Here is a 23298-nt window from a genome sequence, read left to right as displayed (position 1 = left end):
CAACCAACTGCTGAGCACAAACAGACACCAGCGCTCCCCTCCGTTAATGCAGAGAGAGTTAGTCCCACAGAGACAGTGGGAAACACACCCACGGTGAGCTCCCACCACATACAAGCACTAAGCTAAGTGCTTTACAGGTTATTTATCCCTCACAACAATATCACAATTTTTGGAATTATCTTTTACTTGTTCCTTGTGAGAAAAAATACAGACACAGAAGAATGCATTAAACATTCTTAAACATCAAACAAAAGTGAACATCCTAGAAACCACGCTCACATCAAGAACAACCTTGTCCGCGCCTTGGAAGCCCCTGACCTGCCTTTCCGACGGCAGCCCTTTCTCTAACCTCAAAGACATTGCTGGTCTGACATTGTAAGCGACTTCTTCCTTTTCTGCATTTTTACCGCCTAAGTGTGCTTTCCAGTACACTCTAGTTTATTTTTGCCTGTTTTTTAACTTCGTTTGCGTGGAATTGTCCAATATGTATTGTTTCATTTGGCTTCCTTTTCATGTTGCTGTAATTCACTCTTTTTATCTACTTTAAGTTTTCCCTTGTATGAATGTAGCACAATTTATCCATTTAACTGCTGGCGGATATACCCCCTCAATTTGGGGCTTATCTAAACAGTGATGCTATGACCAATCTGATGTGTATGTGCCCTCAGTTCCACATGGTACATACCTGGGAGTAGAAATGCTGGGTCAGAAGATGTGTACACCTTCAGCTTTACTAGTTAAGGCCAAGCTGTCTTCTAAAGTGGTTGTACCCATTTACACTCCCATCAGCAGTATATTAGAGTCTCCTTTGCTCCACATCTCTGTCAATACTTAGTATTTTCAGGCATTTAAACAATTTTTTAAAAGATTAAGAAAGTTCTCTTCTATGAGGATAATTATGTTGTGTTTCTCTTAATGTGGCAAATTATATTCATTGATGTTTTAAAATGTTAAACCAACCTTTCATTCCTGGAATAAACCCAATTGGGTCATGATGTATAATTCTTTTTAGTGATTGCTTGCTAAAACTTTTATTTAGGATATTTTTATCTGTTTATTCAGGATTGAGCTTGGTCTGCATTTTCCTTTTTCATATAGCCTCTGTTGGGTTTGGGTAGCAAGTTTATAACAGTCACTTTTTTTCTACTCTCTTAGATAATTAGTTCAGGAATTATTTTGTTTTCTCTTTAAGTATTTAGTAAAACTCACCCCTGAATCCATCTGGGCCTGTAGCATCTTTGTGGGAAAGTTTTGATTTATTTTATTGCTATAAGACTATTATGGTTTTCTATTTTTTCTTGATTTGTGTTCAGTAGATTTTATTTTTCTAGAAATTTGCCTATTTCATGTAGTTTTAAAATATTTTTGGCCTAATGTCCCTTTGTTATCTTTTTAATATCTGTGTGGCTATAGTTTTCCCTCCTTTTCATTCCTGATATAGCTCATTTGATTTTCTGTTTTTCTTGTTTGGCCTTGCCAGAAATTTGTCAATTTTTTAATCTCTTCAAGGAACCAACTTTTGGCATTTGCTCATCATTTACCTTTTTCTAGTTCATTAATTTCTGGGCTTATTTTTATTATTTTCTTTGGTTTTATTTTTCTGTTTGTCTGTTGTTAATTTTCTGAGCTGATGTGATGAATAGCTTCTGCTTGCCCCTCTAGATCTGTTTGCCTTCTGCTGCCCCCTGTCCCAGGAGGCCAGTCTCCACGGGCGACTCAAGCAGGACTCCTGGCCTTCCAGCTTTTGGCTGAGTGTGGCCCAATGGGGAGACGTGGCCAGAGACCACGGAGGGTAGAACAGTGAGGTCAGGTTGTTTACTTCCCTGTGTCCCCGCAGCAAGGTTGCTTTGGCTCATTATGTCCTTGACTGAAGGGCAATGCTTTTTCTCAAGATGGCCTGCTCTACAAGACTCCTTCTCCTTCCGAGTCCCAGGAACATCCTGTTGGGCCCGGAAGTGGCGACAGCACCACCACAGCTAGCACATTCTCTAGGGCTGCCCTTCACTCCACCCACATCTCTGTAATTCATTCTTTTGTAGATAATCCCTCCTTGAGGCATCCTAATTAGAAGGTGACACCTATTATCTGTTGAGACCAAGACTGATACAGGTAGGTACATTGTTCATTATTTCTCAGCTTCTACTCTTTTCTGATATGTATATTTAAGGCTCCATGTTTCACCTTAAGCACAATTCCTCTTGATCACATAGGTTTTGACATGCACTACCTTCATTATTTTTAGTTCGGAATATATCCTAACTTCCATTGATTTATTCTTTTACTCATGGGTTATTAGGGAGTACATTCCTTTTTTTTTCCAGAAGAGTATTTCTTGGTTATTTATTTTATATGAGCATTTCAGATGAGCTTTTTATTATTGTTTAATTATGATTTAAATATTCTACATTTCATATTTTTCCAGTCTATTCCTCCTATAAATTAACAAACATGAATTTGTCCATATCTTACATTTTGTCAGCTTTTGCTTTTTCTTTTGAAGCCATCTTTTTTAGTCTATGCAAATTAAGAATTATAATATCTCCCTATAATATCAAGACAAATTGACCCCTTTATCTTTAAGGAGTGACTATCTTTATCTCCACTAATTCTCTTTGACATAATATCTATTTTTATCTGCTACTAATATAGTTACATCAGATTTCTTTTGATGGTATTTGTGTGGTATATCTTTTTTCATTCTTTTACTGTCAACTTGTTTCTTCATTTCTAGAAAGTTATCAGTTCTTTGACAAACTTGTTTATATGCAATACAGAAAGATAAAATGCTTACAATTAATTTGTAATGCAATGCTTTATGAACTTACAGTTATTACTTTATTAATATCAACATAGATTTTTTAAAATTTGGACATAGATTTTGATCATAGTTTGTACATTTTTCCTGTCTTTTGGTGCCATTCAAAGCAACCTTTGGTTTCAATGGTGCATCGTAGTATAATCTCCTGAAGTTCCCTTATATGGCAGTTAAATTCGATATCAACATGGATACAACCAACAATGCACGTAACTCAGATGAAGTCATAGCACTGCGAATGGTTATGGCCATTCTCTCATAGTCAGCCAATGGCAGCTACATCTGACTATTGTCTGAGTGACAACAATGGTACAGCGTCATTGATTTTATGTCATAAATGTTGAAAGTCAAAAACTGTACATCTTATGATCAATAAAATGGGAGAGATTTCTTTCTTATCCAACTCGGCAACCTTTGTCATTTAACTGGAACATTCAGTTGATTAGTACTTAAAGTAATCCATGATATATGTGGATTGAAATATCATCTGAATGTTCACTTTGTATTTTTTTGTACCTGCTTTACGTCCTTTCTAAACTTTTATTTTGCCTTCTTTTGGTTTGATAAAGCATTTATTTACCGTTCAGTGTCCTCCTTGATCAATTTAGATGGCATAAACTGGTGGTCATTCAGGATGTTTACAAATATTCTGATTCTCACTTCATTTTGGGAACATGATAAGGCAGCGTATGGCCATGTGACTTACGGGATCACTTTGATGTCTTCCTTGCCATGCAGGATGTAGTCGATGACCTTGTAAAAGTTGATTTCCTAGGCAAAAGAGATGGAGAAACATATTCATTTTACAGTCTGAGACAGAACTTCAGCAGGAGTGCGTCCAGGAGATAGGCCTTGTTTTTGACTCCGTGCCCACGGTTTTCCAGAAGCACCAGTCTGACTCTCTAAGGGTGTATCATTGCTGCCTTGCAGCTCACTGTCCTCAGCTGACTCTTAGGATTTAATGTGCTCCTCCATGGTCCCAGCTCACAGTGGCCGTGCAAGGGCTGGGATCTGGGGCTGGAAAGGAGAATGGAAAGTGTTCCAGGGGGATCTGGAAGTTGAGCCCTAGGAGAAAGAGAGAGAGAGGAACTGCTGCTGGAGTTGAGGAAGAAAGGGAGGTTGAAAGGAGGCTCCTGTTTCACTTAGAGTCGTTGAAAACCCAGCTATCCTCCATGCAGGGCTCAGCTCTGCATGGCCCCTTTTCTCATTCATTCCCACCACCCATCTTCTCTCTTTGCTATGTCAGCTCTTCTGGGTCCACCTTCTCCATCACACCTCATGCCTCCTAACTCACTTTCCACCTCGTTCATCCTTCCACTCCCCCATTATCTTAGAATAGATCTGTTCAATTACGTGACCCCCTAACCTATAGGTGCATACTGGCACATGGCTCCCTCCCCTCAGCTCTCCAGGGAAAATTCCATGACCTTATCAGGCCCTTTGAACTTCCTGATATAGCAGGCAAGTTAGCAAGTATTCAAAAAATGGAAAGAATGAGACTCGGAGAGAGGAAAGAACTCGTTTATAATGAACCAGGACCAGGACTTTGACTTTCATTTCAGTGCTCATGCTGCTATGTCACTTAAGGTGAATAACTTAAAACAGTGTTTTACCCTCCTTATCACTCTCACTTTTAGAACAGGGTGGTTCGAAGCATGGTCCCTGGACTGACACTTGTCTGCAGAGAGTTCATTGCTATTCCTTGATGACATGAAAACCAAAACTGAGAGTCTGCATTTAGAAAGGTTTATAGAAGTTTGACTGAGTTAAGTTAGATCCCTTGAAACTAATAAAAAATGGGGGGACTTGGTTTTTGTATCTCTTTTTTAATTTTTATTTTTATACTTATATATTTCACCACATTTAGAAAAAGGTTCAGTCCAAAACGAATTAGAATTTTTCAAAGTTAACTGTTGTTCCTTTACTCCAGGTATTTTGAGAATACTGCTCTAGACATTCACATGTAGATACCTGGGCCCCACCCAGGTCTCCTGACTTAGAACCTCCACAGAGAAAAATTCCTGATCCAGTAAAAGGTGTCTGAAGGTCCATTTGGTTGACAAGTGATCATGACCTTCTTCAGGCCATGTGGGAAAGGCTCTGCTCTTCAGTGACCAGCATTAGCAGCTCCTAGGAGGCACACTCTGGCCAATCAGGAGGCAGAAGGTAGAGCCCTTCCAAGGATGCCGCTGCCCAGGGTAGACGAGAGCTCCTCCCTCAAGTAGGAAATATCCAAGGGAAAACTAAACAAGCCTCACAGCTTGATGTGATGGAACTAAGAATAGCTCTACAGTGAAGACTGGTGCTCTGCTCTTGGTTTTACTCTGTGTACTCTCCAGGCCTCAGTTTCCCCAGCTGCAAAAATTAGTGGTATGTGTTTGTTGTTGCTGTTATTCACTAGAACTCTTTTCCCAAACAAAGCGTGGGACCGAGTCATAAAAAGCAGAAGTGAGTGGAGCTGCCCTAATGGCAGCACAGCTGAGGACAGAGATCCTCATCTTTATTCTCTCTCTTTCCCTTCCTGCCCTCCTCCCCCATTAGCCCCTGGCCAAGGCAGCCGCTGTAGAAGTCGAGGGTTCTAAGACAATCAGAAATTGGAAAACAGGACTAGGTTATCACTAAAGCCCCTCCCAGTTATGATTCTGAGATGGTGGTTGGCTAGTTAGCAATATATTCCTCCAAGATTAAAATGCACATATCCTTTGACCCAGTAGTTCCACACATACAATAGGAATGAATCCTATAGATAGTGGGTAGAAGTGCTGTTTGCCCCATCCAGGGGTCTCAATCAGATTGTTGTAAAAAGCCTGGAGACAGGTGATGGCCATCATTCCATGTGCGATTCTATTACGCTTATTAAATAATTGATTTCCATACATTTTGTTAATAACCCAGGAAAGGGGAGAAGGGAGAGGATAACACAGTTGGAGTGGAGATCCCTCCTCCCTGATACGTAACTAGTTATATTTCAGCAACTGGAAAATGCTGGCTCAGAAAGAGGCAGCAAGAATCTGGAAAAGGTAGAGGTAGAGGCCCCAGGAAAATGAACCACAAGACCTATTTCCCCCCTCACTCCATTCTCTGCAAACAAGTTGAGTTCCTACATACAGTAGCTACTTTGCATGTTCCAGATGATGGAGCTCTATGTGACTGAAAGAAAAAGATACCAAAATATGGTAAAATAAAAAAAATAAGGCACAAAAAATCATCATATGTGTAGAAGGTAGTAATGGTAATGGTGGAACACAACACACACATCCAGGAATATCTGGATATCCACACACATTCCTACAAAGACAGACTCTCTGCCTCAGGAGGCTAGATTTCTGTGGTGTTCCCTTTTGTACATGTGAGCTTTTCACTGTGAATATAAGCAAATTGTGCTAAGACCTTTTTAAAAAAGTAAAGTTGTACTGTGTAGGCCATTCTAGAAAGCAAAGGTGGCTGCATTAGCTGCTGAGACTTTGATGAGCAAGCTTTCTACCTGGGAGGAGAAGGAGGAGGCTGGCTTTTATGACCTTCTCGACCTTATGCAGGTCTTAGCTTTAGGGCCCTTTCTCCTTGGGCCTGGGCCACTCACTGTGCTCCTGAGCAAGCTGCTGGCTCCCTGGGCTCGCAGGCTGCCTATCGAGGGTGTTCAGAGAGTCCTTTAGAAAGGTTGCAAATGGACTTGTTGTTTTGAAACCTACAGGAGAATTCATTTGCTTTCACAGAAATCAACAAAAAGATCAGTGTGCCCTAGGTAAATATGGCTTTTTCCATACACTCTATCTCAGCCAAGTTGCCTTCAAGGCCATATTCATGTAGAAATTTGCCAGCCTTTGGAAAATCAAACTTAGCCATCAATGAGCACCTTTGTTACCTTCCACCCGAGCTGCTAAGGCTGTAACACAAGGGTCTTTGAAAAGAGCCACAGACACAGCCAGAACCAAGTCAGCATGCATGGAAATGTACCAGTTTTTAAATAAGTGCTATTTTTTCCTTTTTTCCAATAAAGCCTAATCAGCCTGTATAACTTCTCAATAATTAAAATACAGACATGAACAATGTTTTGTTTTTAAAAGGAGATGAAGCAAAGAGTAGCTGCCATTGGGGAGCTTTAGACCCAAGATCTGGGGAGGTTAATTAGTCAAAATCCAGACAAAAGCTGTATTTTGAGTGTGAATATGGCAGATAAAGTGAGGGAACGATGTCAAAAACAAAAGGGAATGTTAAAAAGCATGCCTGTAAGGTTAGTTCTCAGGAAAAAAAAGCATCCTGGGCTTGGATTGGGGCAAATTATTGGACCCTCTCCAGACCTCCCTCTCTTCAACTGCCAAACTGGGAAAGTGAGGGGCCTCTTCCATAAACTCGTTGAGAAGAGTAAATGGCATGATTCAGGTTAAGTGCCCGGCAGAGTGTGAGATTCAACTCAAGTGGCCATGACAACTGGAGTGCCTACTGTGTGTCAGAGCATGATCTATTTTAGTTACTACAGCCCTATGAAGTCAGCTTGATTGCCCAGGCAGTATCGATGGGGAAGGTGAGGCTTAGAGAGGATCCTCGAGGCCACAAAACGAGCTGGTGGAGCAGGGACGTGGACTCGGAAGTGTCCCTCCAAGCCCATGCTCTGCCCAGAAGGTCCACTTTTGGCCTATCCTGACAGGCTGGGCCTGGGCCCCAGCTCAGGCCCCTGTGTGCTTTCCTCACCAGCCGTGGCCCAGGCCTGCAGCTGACTTTGGAGATGGGTTCAATGACCCCTCCCCATAGCTGGGAAAATGGAAGGCCCAAGGAATTATTTGGCCAAGCTCACCTAACAAGTTAGCTGCCAACCAAATCCAAAGTCCTTTGCCTTCTGGCCTTTTCCATTTCAATGTAATGACATATTCTTGTGAGGACCAACTGAGGCCCTTGCTATCTGAGATGGAGAAGGGTTTGGGGAAAGACAGTTCTTGACCATGAATGTGCTAGTTACCTCAGTGAAACCAAGACTTCTTGAATTAATCACACAATGGGCAGCTCTTCCCGGAATGGTGCTCAGTGAGAAAAAGTCCTGTTCAGTTGAATCTAAAAGACTGGGGTGCTCGAGGACAAAGAGCCACACAAGTTAGAGCCTGACATTTCTCTGGCCATCCTGGAGTTAGAGGTGACTCCTGAGCTCAGGGCTTAGCCCAGAGAGCTGGATGTCAAAGCAGCCAAGGAAACTGAAGCTGGCTGAAGTTAGTGGTGTCTGAAAGCTATGGTGATGTCTATTCCAGTTCCTCCCCTTCTAAATTTCCAGAAGATGAAAATCCAGCTCAGATTTTGGAGAAAAAAACCTCAGAGGTAACATGTCAGCTATGCCAACATAAAAAGCTAAACTTAAAAAAGGGAAAGCGCACCCAAGTCATTTTGACAGTGGTACACGATGCCATCCTTGAAGACTCAGTCTTCCTAAATGGAATCATGAACTTGCGTGGGTAAGACTAGTTTGAAACTGGACACCAGCTGGTCACAAGGTCCTTTTGGACAAAGCACAGCATACAATGCAGATTACAAAGCTGAAGTCTCTTCTGGTGTGTATATGAAGCTCATGGGCAAGGGTGTTCATTCTGAATTCCCAGAGTTTGAATGAAAACTAAATTAAGTCTATCTCACATGCACACATGCACATACACAACCCTGTATTTTGGGTAGGGTCAGGGTTAGCTGTGTGGGATTAAGTCTCCATCAGAAAGTGATATCCATTTGACTCCCATTCACGAAAGGGCTTATTCGAAGAGCATGGGATTAAAGCTCAGTTCTTGCTCTGGCAAGACAGCTGCTTACTCATCCTGTGTGGCCTCAGCTAAGGCCCTTCAGTCCGTCTACAGGTTTGATAGGCAGTTTGAACGCCTGGGCTATGGACCCTGCTTCATCTCCGCATCCCCACACATACCACTCCAGCTTCTCTAGAGTGTTTGGGCCTCATCTGAAAAATGAAGCAGTGGTATGAGTCCAGTGGTCACAAACTCAAATGCCCGGAGGCCCGACAGAAACAAAAATGTGAGCAGGGGGCCAGGTATTCACAGGAGGCAAACTGGAGAGCTCAGGCCGCGTTCCAAGGAGGCAGTTGCCACTCAGCTCCAATCGAATTTCCCCTGTGGGATTGTGGGCCAGATTTTGATGGATCTGCTCTCCCAAAGAAATGGAGAATATGGATATTTATGGGAAATATCTTGATTTTTAAGTGCTAAGCTACCAATTTCATTTTTTAAGTAAAAAGATTTTTTTTTAAATGTATGCAGCCAAGCAAGTTTATCTATTCACTGGAATTGACCTCTGGCTACCAATTTATATGCTCTCAACTAGATATTAAGGATATTTCCAGGTCTAATAGTCTATAATTGGGACTCTTGCTGGGCCAATTCTTGAGCAAGTTGCTTCACTTTTCTGAGGCTATTTTCTCTTTTTTGGAAAGAGAATGTTGATTCCTTCTTGGTCACCCCCCATAGGTTTCTGTGAAACTCCAACAAGATATCAAAAACCCTCCCTGGCTGGTGCGGCTCAGTTGGTTGGAGTGTTGTCCCATAACCAAAAGGTTGCAGGCTCAATTCCCAGTCAGGGCACATGCCTAGGTTGTGGGTTTGATCCTCATTCCAGGTAAGTAGGTTGCCTGGCCTGGGTCCTACAGGAAGCAACCAATTGATGTTTCTCTCTCACTTTGATGTTTCTCTCTCTCCCTTCCTCTCTCTCTTAAAGCAATAAAAGTAAAAATGTCCTCAGGTGAGGATTTAAAAAAAGAAGTTAAAACACCTTGTAAATTACAGGCTTGGCAATAGTGAGAATTTATAACTTCAAGGGAGACGACTCAACCAAGAGAAGATAAATACTCAAGTGATAAAAAGAGTCAGCAGTTTTCATAGTGCTATATGTTTGCATTTCATTAAACATTTTATCAGATTGAGCAGGACAGAGAGAGACCTACCCTTCCATCTGGAGTCCTGGGACCAGTATAGGGCGGAACCTCACCCATCAGGACTGGCCACACATCAAAAAACTCCTAGGAATGAGAAAAACAACAATTACATGTGTTGAAAATACACGCTGGGAAATGCATGAAAACAATAATTACATATCTTGAAAATACATGTTGGAAAATACAATATCCCTTGCAGTATCATTTATAAGAGCAAACACTTAGAAACAACCTTAGTGTCCAATAAGAGGGGGCTTAAGACAGTAAATCAATTATAGTACATCTAGTAACAATGATGCTGCAGAGGTGTATGTATTAATTAAAAAGGTGCCTATGATACACTGATGAGTGAAAAATGCGGGGACAAAAAATATAGATCATGTGACCCAATGGTCAGTGATATTTAGAAAATGCTCAAAGAATTTACAACAAAGCATTAACAACTGGTCTTCCCTGGGTGATTGGAATGAGACTATAATTTATTTAGCAATTGTTCCGTTTTTTCCAGATAAGAATGAAAAAAACAAGGGTGGCAAATATGGATAGATAGCCTCGTATCCGAGAGTCAACAAGAAAGATGGCCTCTGAGACATCTGGCAAAGACAGGGGCAGGAAGAAGAGGAAGAAGGGCCAACACAGGCTTTGCCCCGCCACTCAGACTTGGGGGAAGAAACCGACTGGGATGCTGCAACAGGCGCTTTCCTGATGCCCTCAGCCGGTTTCCAGTCGTATACAAAGCTGTACAGCTTGGGTGGGGCCAACCCTGGGCCTCACAGAGGAGGCCTCTGTCCTCCAGTGCCCTCTCTGTTCATTTATTTGTTGATTTTTAGGGACAATGATAGAGTAGTGTTGGGTTATGGTGGGCTGAATGCTAAGCACTCAGTTCTTAGCCTCTCTCTTATTTAAACAATTTTGTCATGGTGTTTGCCAAATATCATCCAGAGGACAAGCAGAAGGGAGCCAGGTTTTTCTTGCCAGCTGACAACAGAGTGAAGCTCAGTTCTGGGTAAAACGTGAACTGGAATCCTACCTGAGCCCCACAGTGTGCTTGCTACCCAGATGGACAAGGCCCGGGGTGTGCCCTGGAGGAGCTGCCCATCTCAAGGAAGAAATAATCAAGTACTCCAGTGACTATAACAGGGTGGCTGGGGCAAGAACTGAAAGCATAATGGAAGGAGAACCTCTTTCATATAGAGAACCTCCTCTAAGTTAGAGGAGCCCAGAAGAAGGGCCAGTATTGTACTTGGGGCTGAGCTGTCTGTGTCAAACACTCAGCGTCTCTGAAGATTGTCCCAAGGAGAAGCGGAAGATGTCAGCAAGGGGTTGGTAGAAAGTGGGGCACATTTATGCCCGTCTTCCTCCCTCTCCTTCTCTCTCTTCTTCTCCCTCTCCCTCTCCTTCTTTTTTTTTTTATGCTTTTCTTCCACCTTGCTCTTCTCTTTCTCCTCCTTCTTCCTCGTTTTCTTCCTCTTATTTTTAAATAGTTTGGTTGAGGGATAATTCACCTATCAAACAATCTACCCAATTAAAGTTTAATTCAATGGATTTTATTGACTTCTTTCATAATGTCAATAGCTCAGGTAAGAGCTTAGCCACCTGGGGGATAGGTTCTTGGAGTGATGTAGGCAGCCCAGCCCACCTCTAATTGCTAGGTAGTCCCATCTTTTGGGGATGACTAAATTAGACTATTCCTGCTGAAATGAGACTTCCCCTTTTGAGAGGGAGTTCAAAAGAAACAGAGGGCAGAACCCTGTGGCACAGAAAAGCCTGCACCTGGGGGCAGATCCTTTAAGGTGCAAACCGGACACCTTAACATGGAGTTTCTTTAATTCAACTATTCAGAAATTCTTCTGATGTAAAACAGAGCCATTCATTTGTATGAATGCATCCATATGCTACCTTATGAGGGACCATCAAAGGGTTTATTGCCACACTAGATCTAAGGTCTTTTCCAGCCTCTGGTTCTGTGACTCATTTATTCATTCAACCAAATATCTGGAGAGTCTCCCTCGGTCTGTGCGCTGTGCTCAGCATGACAAGACAGAAAGATGAAACCAACAGGAACCTGCACTTTGAACCTTTGGGATAGGAAATCACAAATCTTAAATAACTCTGGAAATCCATTCCAAGGCAGAAAATGATTAGGCTTGGGAGGCAGAGACAAAGAGAGAAAGAGCAACATGAGAGTCAGTTCGGGGAAACCTGGCTGAAAAACAATGCTAGGAGCTTTATCAATAAGTGTTCTCCTCAGCCAGTGTATCTGGGACAAACCTGGCCCTTTAGCATCCTAAGGGACCAGACCTAAGCCTCCACCTCAATTGCACGAGTCAGCCCAGGGCTCTCCAAACCATAGGAAAGGCTCTTGTCCACCTCTGAGTGCGTTTTCTGAGAGTTCCTGAAACTGACAACGTTCCTCTCTCTGGACCTTCACCCTGCATTGAAATTTCTTATCATTCATCTACATCAACCCTTCAAGCCTTCTGCTCACATACGCTTTCTTTTCTAGTTGGCTGGGGAAGATATGGGTCCTTTTTACTCACCTGTGCCCTAGGCTGACTTTTCCCCTTTAAGTATGGATGTTCCTCTCTTCAGTATAAAACTACGACAAACTTTCTGCACCCTCCCACCGTCTTCCCTGTGTGACTGAATGGGTGACCCAAATCTGGGCTCCTCTCTGTGTGTATTTAACCTGTTCTTGCAAAGGTCCCCTTCTTCCTCACCTTCTGCTTGGTCATGTCTAAGAGCCCCACAGAGTATCTGTCGCAGTTGAGGAAGGCTCGGACTGTGTACAGGGCTTTGTGGAACTGTCTCTCGATGTCCGTGAGCTCTTCAAAGACTTTGCTCCCAGACCACAGCAGTATCTAAAGAAACATCAAAACATAGAGTTTTTTGAGGCACAAAGTAGCAGCTCCCTGAGCTAGAGAATAATAGCAACTCTGGAAAGTTCTCTGTAGGGTTTATCTCATTTAACCCTCAAAAGAACATGGAAATAGAAACATTATCCCCATTTTATAGACAGAGAAAGTGAAGTTCAGGAAGGTGAAATGACTGGCCAGCTTACAACTCTTCCCATTTATTCCCTTTCATAGGTTGTTTAGGAAAATAATAACAACACCCTCAATTGGGCACAAGCGCTCTACACACATCACCTTACTTACTATTTAATAATCTTTTGAGGGGGGAACCATAATTATCCTCATTTTTCAAATGGGGATACTGAAACTTGTAGAGAATAAGTGATTTGCTTAGGGTCTTAGAGGTAATAAGTGGTTTAGCAGGGATTCAAATGCAAGCCATCTGACTTGAAAGCTTGTGCGTACAGTCACTCTGGAATATGGTTTTATAAACACGCACTACCTCATAGCCCCAGGGGCGCTTTGTTGCAGAGATAGTTCTCGGGTACTTTTGTTACCACCTGCCTTTCTAGCATGATCTCGTCCATGCTTCAGGGGAAAAAAAGTGTGCCCAGTCCATCCCCTGGAGCCAAACCCCTTACCTGGCCACGCCGAGTCTCACAGTTGTGCAGGTAACTCAGGTGGAATACCTTCATGATCAGATTTGCAAAACTGAGATACTTGAGAAGAATCTGAAAATCAAAGAGCATAAGGGGAAATAGATGAGAAGGACAAACCCCTCCTCTGGCCAGTTCCACCATCAGCAAAATATCCCTGAATACATTAAAGCTTCATCAGAGGCAATCTGAGCGGGTGGACCATGGAATGCTGACTCATAACATGTTGCATGGTGAGAGTGTAAAACTCACAGAATGTTGAATGTCCATACTGGTAGAGGTGTGCTAATGAAGAACAGCCACTAGTCATTGAGTTTGCAGTCCTGTGATAAGTCGTTTATGTATGCTGCCTTATCTGATCACCACAAGCACCCTAAGAGATGAAGACTGTAAAAGGATTCCCATTTTAAAACTGTTTAAGCCCCAGAAATTAGACACCCTGCTAGGGAATGCCCACCATCATTATTCCTTACAAATAATATAAAGTAAAAACAACAGAGGTCCAGGAAAATTAAGTAACTTGCCCAAGTCAAATAGCTAGATATTAGCAAAGCCAGAACAATCGTCCCTGAATTCCTGGCTCCAAAGCTCAAAGTCTTACCCATTATCCTGCCCTGCCTCCCTCACAGAGCATGAGATTAACCACCCTGTCTTACTGATGGAGGACTGGGGCCAGGCCAAATAGCAAGGCTCGGGAGACTTCATGAGTGGGAAGGAAGGGCTAGCATAAGCGCCCCAGCAGTTCCTAATGCATTCTTACCTCTTCATCTCTCTTGGTGAAGTGAGGCCCATCCACTTTATTCACAGCCATGATTACAGCTACCACATCCTTGCCATTCATTATGGGGGAAGCCAAGATGTTCTTGGTGTGGTACTCGGTGAGGGTGTCCACGAAGTCACAGAAATGTTCATTCTGAAAGAAGGCAGAGAGACGAGAATGTGTGGGCAGATGAAGAGCAAAGGCCATAAAATACCCAGATCCCCAGGTGCCCATCGCAGGGGATGGGATGAGGGGGCTCCCTATCCCGTAGTGACGAGAGATGAAGACATTTCTGTTTTCGCCTCTTCGGCAGGGCAAGGCAATTGGAGATGATTTCTGCCCTAGAAGCCTCCAGAGTTGAGGAGAAGGAGAACATCTGAGGTCCACCCAACCGGGGGCTGTGGAGGGAATGTGAGCAGAGCTCTCGGGAGCCCTGGGACAGGGGCATGGAGGGGCTGGCTTTGCCTGGTTTAGAGAAGGCTTGCTTAAAGTGGTGATAGTTAGGCCCAAAATAGAAACTAGAAAAAGACCTTCATGAGTATAATAACCCCAGTTGTTAGCAGGTGTTGTGCCTGTCACTTTACCTGTATCATCTCACTTCAATCCTCCCAATCACCTGTGAGAAAGGGACCACTAGTGCCCATCTTACACAAGGGAGAACTGAAACTCAAGCTTAATTTTACTTGTTACTTGTGAGGTGATTCCCAAACCTGCCCTTGGCTCTGCTGCCTTTTGGGAAAACCCAGACGAGGTTAGACCTGAGTCTAGGGCATTGGACCAAAGAATATGTTGCTTTCAGCCTTTTTAACATTCCAGTTCTAGCACTACATAGCCAGCCCAATGGATATCCCCACTCTACCAATCTTGATGAGAGCCACACTATGCATCAGGCCTCATGCTAAACACTGGAGATACAGGGGAGACTAAGTTTCAGGCTTGTTGATAAATCAATAACAGTAATACAGGACCCAGTGGCTGGCTCAAAGCTGTGACCACACAGAGGAGCACACACTCCCACACCCTGCCCCTAAACCAGCCCGGGAGACCAGTAAAGGACAGTGTAGTCTGTGTGCTCAGAAAGAGGAGACAAATCCTGAATTGTTGTCTTAAATTCAAAAGAATCCACCTTTCTGTTTCCTGGTAGCACAGTGGGGTTTAACAACTGTCAGCATTGCCTGGGACACAAGCCCGGCCAGACGTGCACAGCTCATGCTTCTCTGGGAATGGAAATGTACCTCAAAGAGGCAATTCAGAGAGCTTTGCAAGAAATGGACATGTGGAATCTTTTGCACAATTCTGAAATTCAGAGTGTGTTGCTCTGCATCTTCGGATTTCTTCCAGAAAGGGTCGAATTAAATAAACTGGCAAGGGCATGGTTGTCGATGACGCTGTCTCAAACCTGGTGAAGGGGAAGGAATTAAGAGAAGCCTGTCATGCTGTACTTGAATTAGCATTGGCGGATTAAGCAAAGTCCATCAATGCTAATCCTACAGCAAATTTTCCGGGTCATTTTCAAAGGACACTGACAAAGTCCCTGAACCCAGGTCTGGGCAGGGCATGCTCAGAAGGTCAGTTCAGTCTTGCAGTATTCACTGCTCCTCTACCAGGGAATGCAAAGCGTGGGCCTCACCTGCATCTGAGGCAGATATTACTAAATCCACCAGAACCCTCTTTCCCTCTGAGTTCTCAGCCCTAAAACTCCCCTCACAAGTAACATAGCCACTAGTTGACTGGCACTCAGACATTCATTGCTGTCCTTATATTTTCAGCATACGAAGTATTCTAAGCCATATCATAGAACCTCATATTATCACAGGCAAAGCGGAGCTTAGAAGCATTTAGTTTAGACTGTTTATTTTAAAGCTCAGGAATCAGACGCCCAGCTCGGGAAAGTCATTCATTCATGCAGTTAACATTAACAGAACTCCTTCTGTAAGTAGGGTAGGTCTGTTCTAGACCCTGGGGCTACAAGATGGGTAACCTTCTCTCTGGTGAAATGGGGAAGGTAGACAGAAGGGGTGGGCAGACAAAAAGGAGTAAACACTATCATTCTCCCTCCAGTCTGTGTAACTGCTTTGAAGGAGAAAAAGAGGATGGTGCTTGAGAAGTGTTGGAAGGGATGGACGGATGAAGCTGCTTTAGTTATCCAAGGTGGGCAGGGAGGCTTCTCTGAGAAGCGATCCTGAGAGCCAAAGAATCCAAGGAACAGGGCAAGTGAAGCACATTCCAAGCAGAGATACGGAGAAGGCAAAGCCCAGCGTGGACAATGATCTGAGAAACAGAGAGAAGTTTCTGTGTGGATGGAGCAAAGGGAGGGAGAGGAAGAGCGGAGGGCAAGGAAGTTAGAGACGTGGGCAGGGCTCATCTGGCAGGGCCTTGCAGGCCACTGTACGGGGTTTGGGTTTTTCTTCCAGTGCAACGCAACACTGCTTCTCACTCCCATATTCCTCAACATCTGTTCACTTACACTCACGGGCCAAGGTCTGTTGTGTCTTCTGAGGAGATCTACTATTTATTGAATAATGACAACGTACTAGGCCCAGAGCCCAACAACTCACTTGTCTCCTTCACTCTCACATCAACCTGTCCCCTAGAACTGTCACTTTCCCTGTTCTATAGACAATTCCCTTGCCGGCAAGTGGTCTAGCCACTTCATTCACTGGCACACTGATTCATTCGTTCATTCACTCATATTTCCTGAGCACTAGCTGTGTGAGAGGCACTGGCCATGCCAAGACTGCTGGGAAAGATGAGGTTATCCTTACTGGGCTCTCACAGCAGCGTGGGGACATCATGTAACAGATGAACCCACAATTCAAACCATATTGTAGAATGCTTCCATGGAACGAGTGGTACCTGGAGCCCCAGGGAGGGAGAGACTTGTTCTCTGAGTGGCTTCAGGGACCGGTCAGCACATTGTCAGTAGTCCAAACCTCTCCAAGCCTCAGTTTCCCCTTTGGTAGAAACAGGGTGTTGGACCAAGTTCTTCTGGAGGTTTCTGTCTGGTCCAGAGGCTGGGTTCCCAGCCTCATAGGAAGAGAAGCAGAGCAGGAAAGCAGGACGACAGATACGAGAGTCTTTGAAACGACCGTTTTTTCAGGCTCAGTCTTCAGAAATGGGATTTGCTGGTGTCTAAGAAAAGCTCACTGTTTTACTCTCACGTTACCACTACGTTCCTTACACCACTTCTGACACCAGAGGTGTGGGTGTTTTCTCCAACGCTGACCAATTCTCTGATGCCAGCGGAGTGTCCTACAACTCAATTCAGTTTTGACACTACCTACCTGGAGCTAGCATCAGATCCCACAAGTTAAGGGCTCAGTCCCATAAATGGCCCCCACACAGACCCCAGTAACAAGTCCCAGGTTGTCATCTGTGCTTCTGACCAACCAACTGTACTGGAGTTCCCACAACCTGCTCTTGGGGTTGGGTAATTTGCTAGAACAGCTCACAGAGCTCTGGGAAACATGTACTTACATTGATGTATTTATTATCTAATAAAGGATCCTGATGAGCATCTACATGAAGAGATACGCAGGGCAAGGTCTGGGAGGGTCTTGAGCACAAAAGCTTCTGTCCACACGAAGCTGGGGTGGGCCACCCTTCTGGCATGTGGATGTATGTGTTCACCAACTCAGAAGCTTTCTAAACCTAGTACTTTTAGGATTTTTATGGAGGCTTTGGTATGTAGGTGTGACTGATTATACTCCATTTGTAACCCCTCTCCCCTTTCTGGATAATGGGGCGTGGGGATATAAGCACCTAATTCAAGCATCTGATTGAAAGCTTCAAACACAGCTTGGTCTTTCTGGCGACCAGTCCCCATCCTGGAGCCCACCAAGACTTGCCTCATTAGAAGAAAAGCACACTGCCCACCCAGCAAATTCCAAGAGATTTAGGAGCTCGGTGCCAGATGTTCCTATCACTCAGGAACCAGGACAAACACCAAATGTATCTTTCTGATTGTAGAGCACAATAGCACAGTCAATGAGGGAAGAGCCATCATCTGTTCATTCACTGAGTACCCACCATGTCCCAGGCCCTGGACTAGATGCCAGAAACCAGTGGTAAATAAGACAAGAAGAAACAGTCCCCATGCTTTCCAAATAGGAGAAGGGTAAGAAGGAACATGCAAACAAATATTGAATGGCAAAGAGGCTTGCTAGATTTAGCAGATAAACACCAAGGCCTAGTTACATTTGCATTTCAAGTAAGTAAATAGTTTTTTAGTATAAGGGTGCCCTAAATATTGCACAGGACATACTTACACTGAAATATTATTCTTTGTTTACATAACGGATTTAATGGGGCATCCTGTATTTTATCTGGCCATGCTAATGGCAAGTGTTCCCAAGGAGATCCCAAGGATGAGTAGGAATGGAATACACTAGAGGATGAGGAACTACATCGCGAACCTGAGAAATGTCTCCACTCATGGCTTCACATTTCACGAGTTCCATGATTGTACCCATTTCCTAGGTTTATGAGTGTACTGAAGGTTCAGAGTGGCATTTGCTGTTGGTTAGGGACAACAAGACCCCGTCTATACCATCTTCCTCCTCCTTCTCCATCCAATCCCCAGTCACAGTCAGAGCCCCATGTTGAGTATGATTTCCCAAGGAGGAACAAGAGGAGAAGCAAACACACGCAAATGTCAAGTACACAAGGACAGCCGGCCTGGAGCGACTTCACCCCCAGGCTTGCATCACCAGGCAGGGAGACTAACCAAGGCTGGAAAACTGCCACAGAAACACAGGTGCCACTTCCAGAGTGACCCCTGAGCTTGAACAGGAAATGGCAGGCTGTCCCTTAGCACAGGGCTTGGCAAACTCATAGCCTGGGATCTTTAAAATCAGAGAACTCCCCTAAATCTTCAGTCCTGCAGCACCAGGGTCCAGAGGAGCTCCAGCACCTATGTTCCCTGTTTTACCTACAAATAGAATCTATAGTGAGAGCTCCAGAAGGGCAAGACTGGCTTCTTCTCCAAATCCTATGCAGGTCTGGCACAGCATCCACTTCACCACCAACAAAACAGTTATAATAGAAACAAGAAGCGGGACCTGCCATTAGGACCCACTATAGCGTACCCAGGACCCTGCTAGAAGATAAATTCTCTCATCTAATTCTACAAGCACACTGAGAAGCAGGTATTCTCACCCCATTTAGTAAATCAGGAAGTGAGCCCAGACAAGGTAAACAGTTTGCCACAGCCATGTTCTTAGAGAATGACTGAGTCGTAATTCGCACCCAGATCTGACCTCAAAGCTTAACAAATTTCTGGCATACAGGTAAGGGGGGGGGTACAGAATAGCAGAGCAGAGGAGAGCGTGGACACAGGCCAGAGGACTTGGGGTTACATCCCCAGTCTGCCGCTTTCTATCAGCATGACTCTGAGCCAATTACCTAACTAACCTTTTGGGGTTTCAGTTTCATCATCTGTAAAATAGGTACAATCAAAGTATGTCATAAAACTGTGATGATCCCTGTGGCTACAGTCAAAGTCTAGGGAGACCTGAAAGGAGAACAGACTCCAATCTGGGTGTAGATCAGTCTCCAGGAAAACTCTCTGGGTGCAGAACCATTTCGCCTACCCCAGGATGTCCAAGAGGAGATGAGGGAGACAGGAATTCCATGGGAGTCCAGCCTAGTGTGTTTCAAAGAAAACCATCTCCGCCCTGTCTGGTGTGGTTCAGTGGATTGAGCACAGGCCTGTGAACCACATGATCGTGGTTCAGTTCCCAGTCAGGGCACATGCCTGAGTTGCAGGCCAGTTCCCAGAAGGGGACCCATGAGGGGCAGCCATACATTGATGTTTCTCTCCTTCTCTCCTTCCCTTCCCCTCTAAAGATAAATAAATAAAATCTTAAAAAAAAAAACCATTTCCCACGCAGGCCAAGGTCTGCACTTCCTAACTTGCCAAAAAACCCAAGTCAAAGGGGTGACCCGTCTGAATTCTGCATCCATGGATGTGAAGTCCTGGCTCTGTCCTAACTCCTCAGTGACTTTGAGCCAGTCCTTCTCAGGCTCTCCTGAGCCTGGCTTGTTTCATTAAATAAAGCCAGCTGGATGAGATGATCTCTGAAGCCCCCTCCTTTTAGCCTTACAACTCTTAATTTGAAATGAGGTCAGAGGTAAGGTGAGCATGAAGACACAGCTATCCAGTCTGGGTGTTGGAAGTGACCAAACACGGGCTGCTGTTTCAGCCAGTACAGTAATCAGTGAGACCTAAATGGGCCTTGCCGTCATGGGACAGACATTCTTCCAGGTGAGACGGGTGTTCAAGGAATAGAGTTGACCCTTGAGCAACACAGGTTTGAACAGCATGGGTCCACTTACACGTGGATTTCTTAAACCCATGCAGATCCAGTCGTGTTGTTCAAGGCCCAACTGTATGGCATAATTACTTGGTTGTGAGTCTTGTGCCAAGTATTTGATGAGCATCTGCTTTGAGCCAGACATTTGCTAGATTCTGGGTCTAACAAATGGAGTGGAGAACGAGGCAGGCAGAGTCCCTGGTCTCTAGGACTTATTTATGGTGAGCACTGGTGTTGGGAAGGGGACTGACTGTAACAGAGGCCTCTGGGCTGGCCTCCCTGAGGAAGTGGCCTTTAAACCGAGATCTCAAGGATCAGTAGGAGTGGGCCCTGGCAGAGGGCTTTCACAGAGCTGCATGAAGTGACTGGCCCCAAGAGGTCAAAGAGGTCTTTGTCAGGGCTGCCAGTAGACACCCACGGAACGCCAGACTCTTAGAAGAAAAAGCCAAGTGCTCAACCAAGTGATCGACTTTGGCATTTCCTGGACAGAATGGGACAGGCTGCCATCCCATGTCCCCTGATGTAATGCCCCAAGAAGAACACCATGTCACTTCCGTAATGTCGCTGCCAGAAACACAGAATCTGAATATAATCATGAAGACATGTCGGACAAGCCCACACGGAGGGACATTTCTGCATAATATTTGTCTTGTCCCCTTCAAAAACATCCGCATCAGAGAAAACAGACAGGCTGAGGACTCCTTGTGATTCAAGGAAGCTATAGAGACAGCACCATGTGGGTGCAGCTGAGACAACTGGCAAAATTGAATATTGACCGTTGATTAGATCATACTATTGTATCAATGTGACATTTCCTGAATTCGATCGTCGTGCTGTGGGTGGGTAAGCTCTGTCCTCATTCTGGAAATACAGAGCAGAGTACTTAGGGTTAAAGGGCTTGTGGTCTGCAACTGACTCCCAGGCAGATCAGAAAAAATGGAGACAGAAAGCAAATGTGGCAACTCAGAGGAAAGTGGTTTTAGCGAATTTAGATGAAAGATACACAGTTCTTTGTGCTATTTTAAAACTCAACTAAGTTTTTTTTTTTAAATAAAAAGACATAAGTAAAAAAGCAATGAAATAAAGACAAGCACCAGGCCATCACCAGCCCGGTCCGGCAACCAGCAGCTCCCTACCCCACTAGTGCCCCAGGACCCCATGGAATAATGCCCCCTGCCCTCCCTCTTATGGGGAAGGGATACCTCTTCTGTGTTGGGGACATTGACGAGCTTTTTAGAGTGTGCGACGTGTCCCACCACGCCCATGTCCAGGGGGAATACGATCTCCGAGTCGGGCATCACCAGACACTCCTCAAGGACGGCATCTTTGTGGACATTGAAGAGCCGGGTGGCTAGCTCTGCACTGCCATTTCGGGCCCTGTACATGAACAGGCTCATGCGGTCTGCCTGCAGGAGGAAGCACAGCTTCTTCGTGACATTGAAGATGCATTTCTCGGCCTGCAAGTTCTCCCGAAAGTCCCGCAAGAGGTCAAAGATGATTTCGCTCTCCTCCACGCTGCTCAGCGAGTGGTAGTTGCTAAAGTCCACGGCGGCCTCCTTGGCCCCCAGCAGGTCTGAAATGACCTTAGCCCGGTAGCGGAGGTTGTAATACTGTTTGGCAAAGCCGATGTTCGAGTCCAGGAACTTCTTCACCTCCTCTGTGGTCACCTCTCCCATGGCTGGGAAGTCCAGTGGTTACTTCTGTGGAGGGGCTGAGACTGGCCCTGGGGGGCGTTTTGCCGCGTGTGGCAGGCCTGAGTCGGGATGCGTTCTGCCCCGCCAGCACTTCGCTAGGTCTTATCTGTAAATCTCACAGATATTGCTGCATAGGACAGGGAGTGAGTTTGGGAGATTAAATCATTAATATTCCCCAAGAACAGGGATTATGAGGATCAGAGCGTTCCAGATGCTGCTGGGGCCCGGGGGGGAGAAGGCGAGGCTTCTCTTTTCACCTTGGCCCACTAACAGCTGAGGAGAGATTTCTGCACAGAACCGGAAGTGAGCTCAACTAAAAACAAAATGAAGCAAAACAAAAACACTAAAGCAGAGGGTGCAAAAGTGGTGGCACGAGGACCACCTACACTTGACACAGAACCCTACGTTAACTGCATGCAGAATTGTGTGGCTTCTCGTGGGGAATCGGAAGATCTAATGGCTGTGTTCACTTTCCTCCACGGCAGGACAGGTCAGAACCAAGAGGGGCTGCCCACCCAGCCCTTGGCCCTCACCCTACCCTCTCTGCCCCCTTCCCCGGGGCCTCCCCAGTTTGGGGCTTCGCCTTGCATGCTCACCCCTCAGTTGGCTTCTTCCGTGTACATTATGTGTGTGGCTCCCACAGACCCCTATCTCACAATCTCTGTATTAAAGTCTTCCCCAGCTTTAGATTTCAAAGATTCTCTCGTTTCAGAATTTGAAGGGCCTCCATAACTGCAATATCTTTCGTACTTTTTCTTTTATTACAAAATACATGTTCACTGTGGGAAATAAGCAAAGAAGACTATTAGTTGCCCATAATCCTGCTATTCAGGGGTGATCCCTAGTTAACATTTCAGTTTCTGTCCTTTTTATAGAGGCTTAACTTTATTTAAAATCTATCGAGCCCCCGATCATTCCCTTGGCTCTTTAACGTGCTTTTCCTGGCATAGTGCCTCCCTCTGGGGTAGTCAGTCAGTCAGAAGTGCACACAACAGTCTAGATGCTATCAGCTCCGGTAAATCTCGAAACACCAGATTCCTCACTGAAGTGCCGCTCCGACACACAAGGGGAGGAGGACACTTTCTTTGTGGGTGACCTGCACTTGTGAGCCTCCCTGAATGAATCTGCTGGAGCCCAGCATCGCTGAGTTGTAAACACTGAGGAATGAAGGATTATAGACTGGCTGGTACTTTGAACTTAGTAGATGAACTTTAATGCAAAGTGACTGCTTCCTTTGTTGTAGAGTATAACGAATTCTTAGGGTACTGTACCCATTCAGCGCTGCCCC

At 44.8% G+C, this 23298-nt stretch overlaps 1 protein-coding gene across 5 annotated transcripts in view; it reads right to left on the bottom strand.

The window, feature by feature from the left end:
• Window positions 1-22134, bottom strand: part of PDE6A (phosphodiesterase 6A) — a 52092-nt gene extending 29958 nt beyond the window's left edge. For all 5 annotated transcript variants that reach the window (XR_005084769.2, XR_008391769.1, XM_037161901.2 and 2 more), the window contains exons 1-6: window positions 21519-22134; window positions 14003-14155; window positions 13228-13317; window positions 12452-12592; window positions 9741-9815; window positions 3522-3586 (exon numbers count right to left, since the gene is read on the bottom strand). Coding sequence is in view for 3 of the 5 variants with exons in the window: in XM_037161901.2 (XP_037017796.2) it covers window positions 3522-3586; window positions 9741-9815; window positions 12452-12592; window positions 13228-13317; window positions 14003-14155; window positions 21519-21992 (998 nt within the window). In the remaining 2 variants the exon portion in view is untranslated. The remainder of the gene's footprint in view (window positions 1-3521; window positions 3587-9740; window positions 9816-12451; window positions 12593-13227; window positions 13318-14002; window positions 14156-21518) is intronic.
• Window positions 22135-23298: the final 1164 nt, after the last annotated feature.

The sequence above is a fragment of the Artibeus jamaicensis genome, unplaced genomic scaffold (assembly GCF_021234435.1).
Source record: "Artibeus jamaicensis isolate MK-2021 breed Jamaican fruit bat unplaced genomic scaffold, CSHL_Jam_final contig_432, whole genome shotgun sequence".
In the NCBI taxonomy this organism is placed as follows: Eukaryota; Metazoa; Chordata; class Mammalia; order Chiroptera; family Phyllostomidae; genus Artibeus; species Artibeus jamaicensis.
The sequence above is the reverse complement of the archived record's forward strand: the minus strand, read 5'-3'. Positions and strand labels throughout refer to the sequence as shown.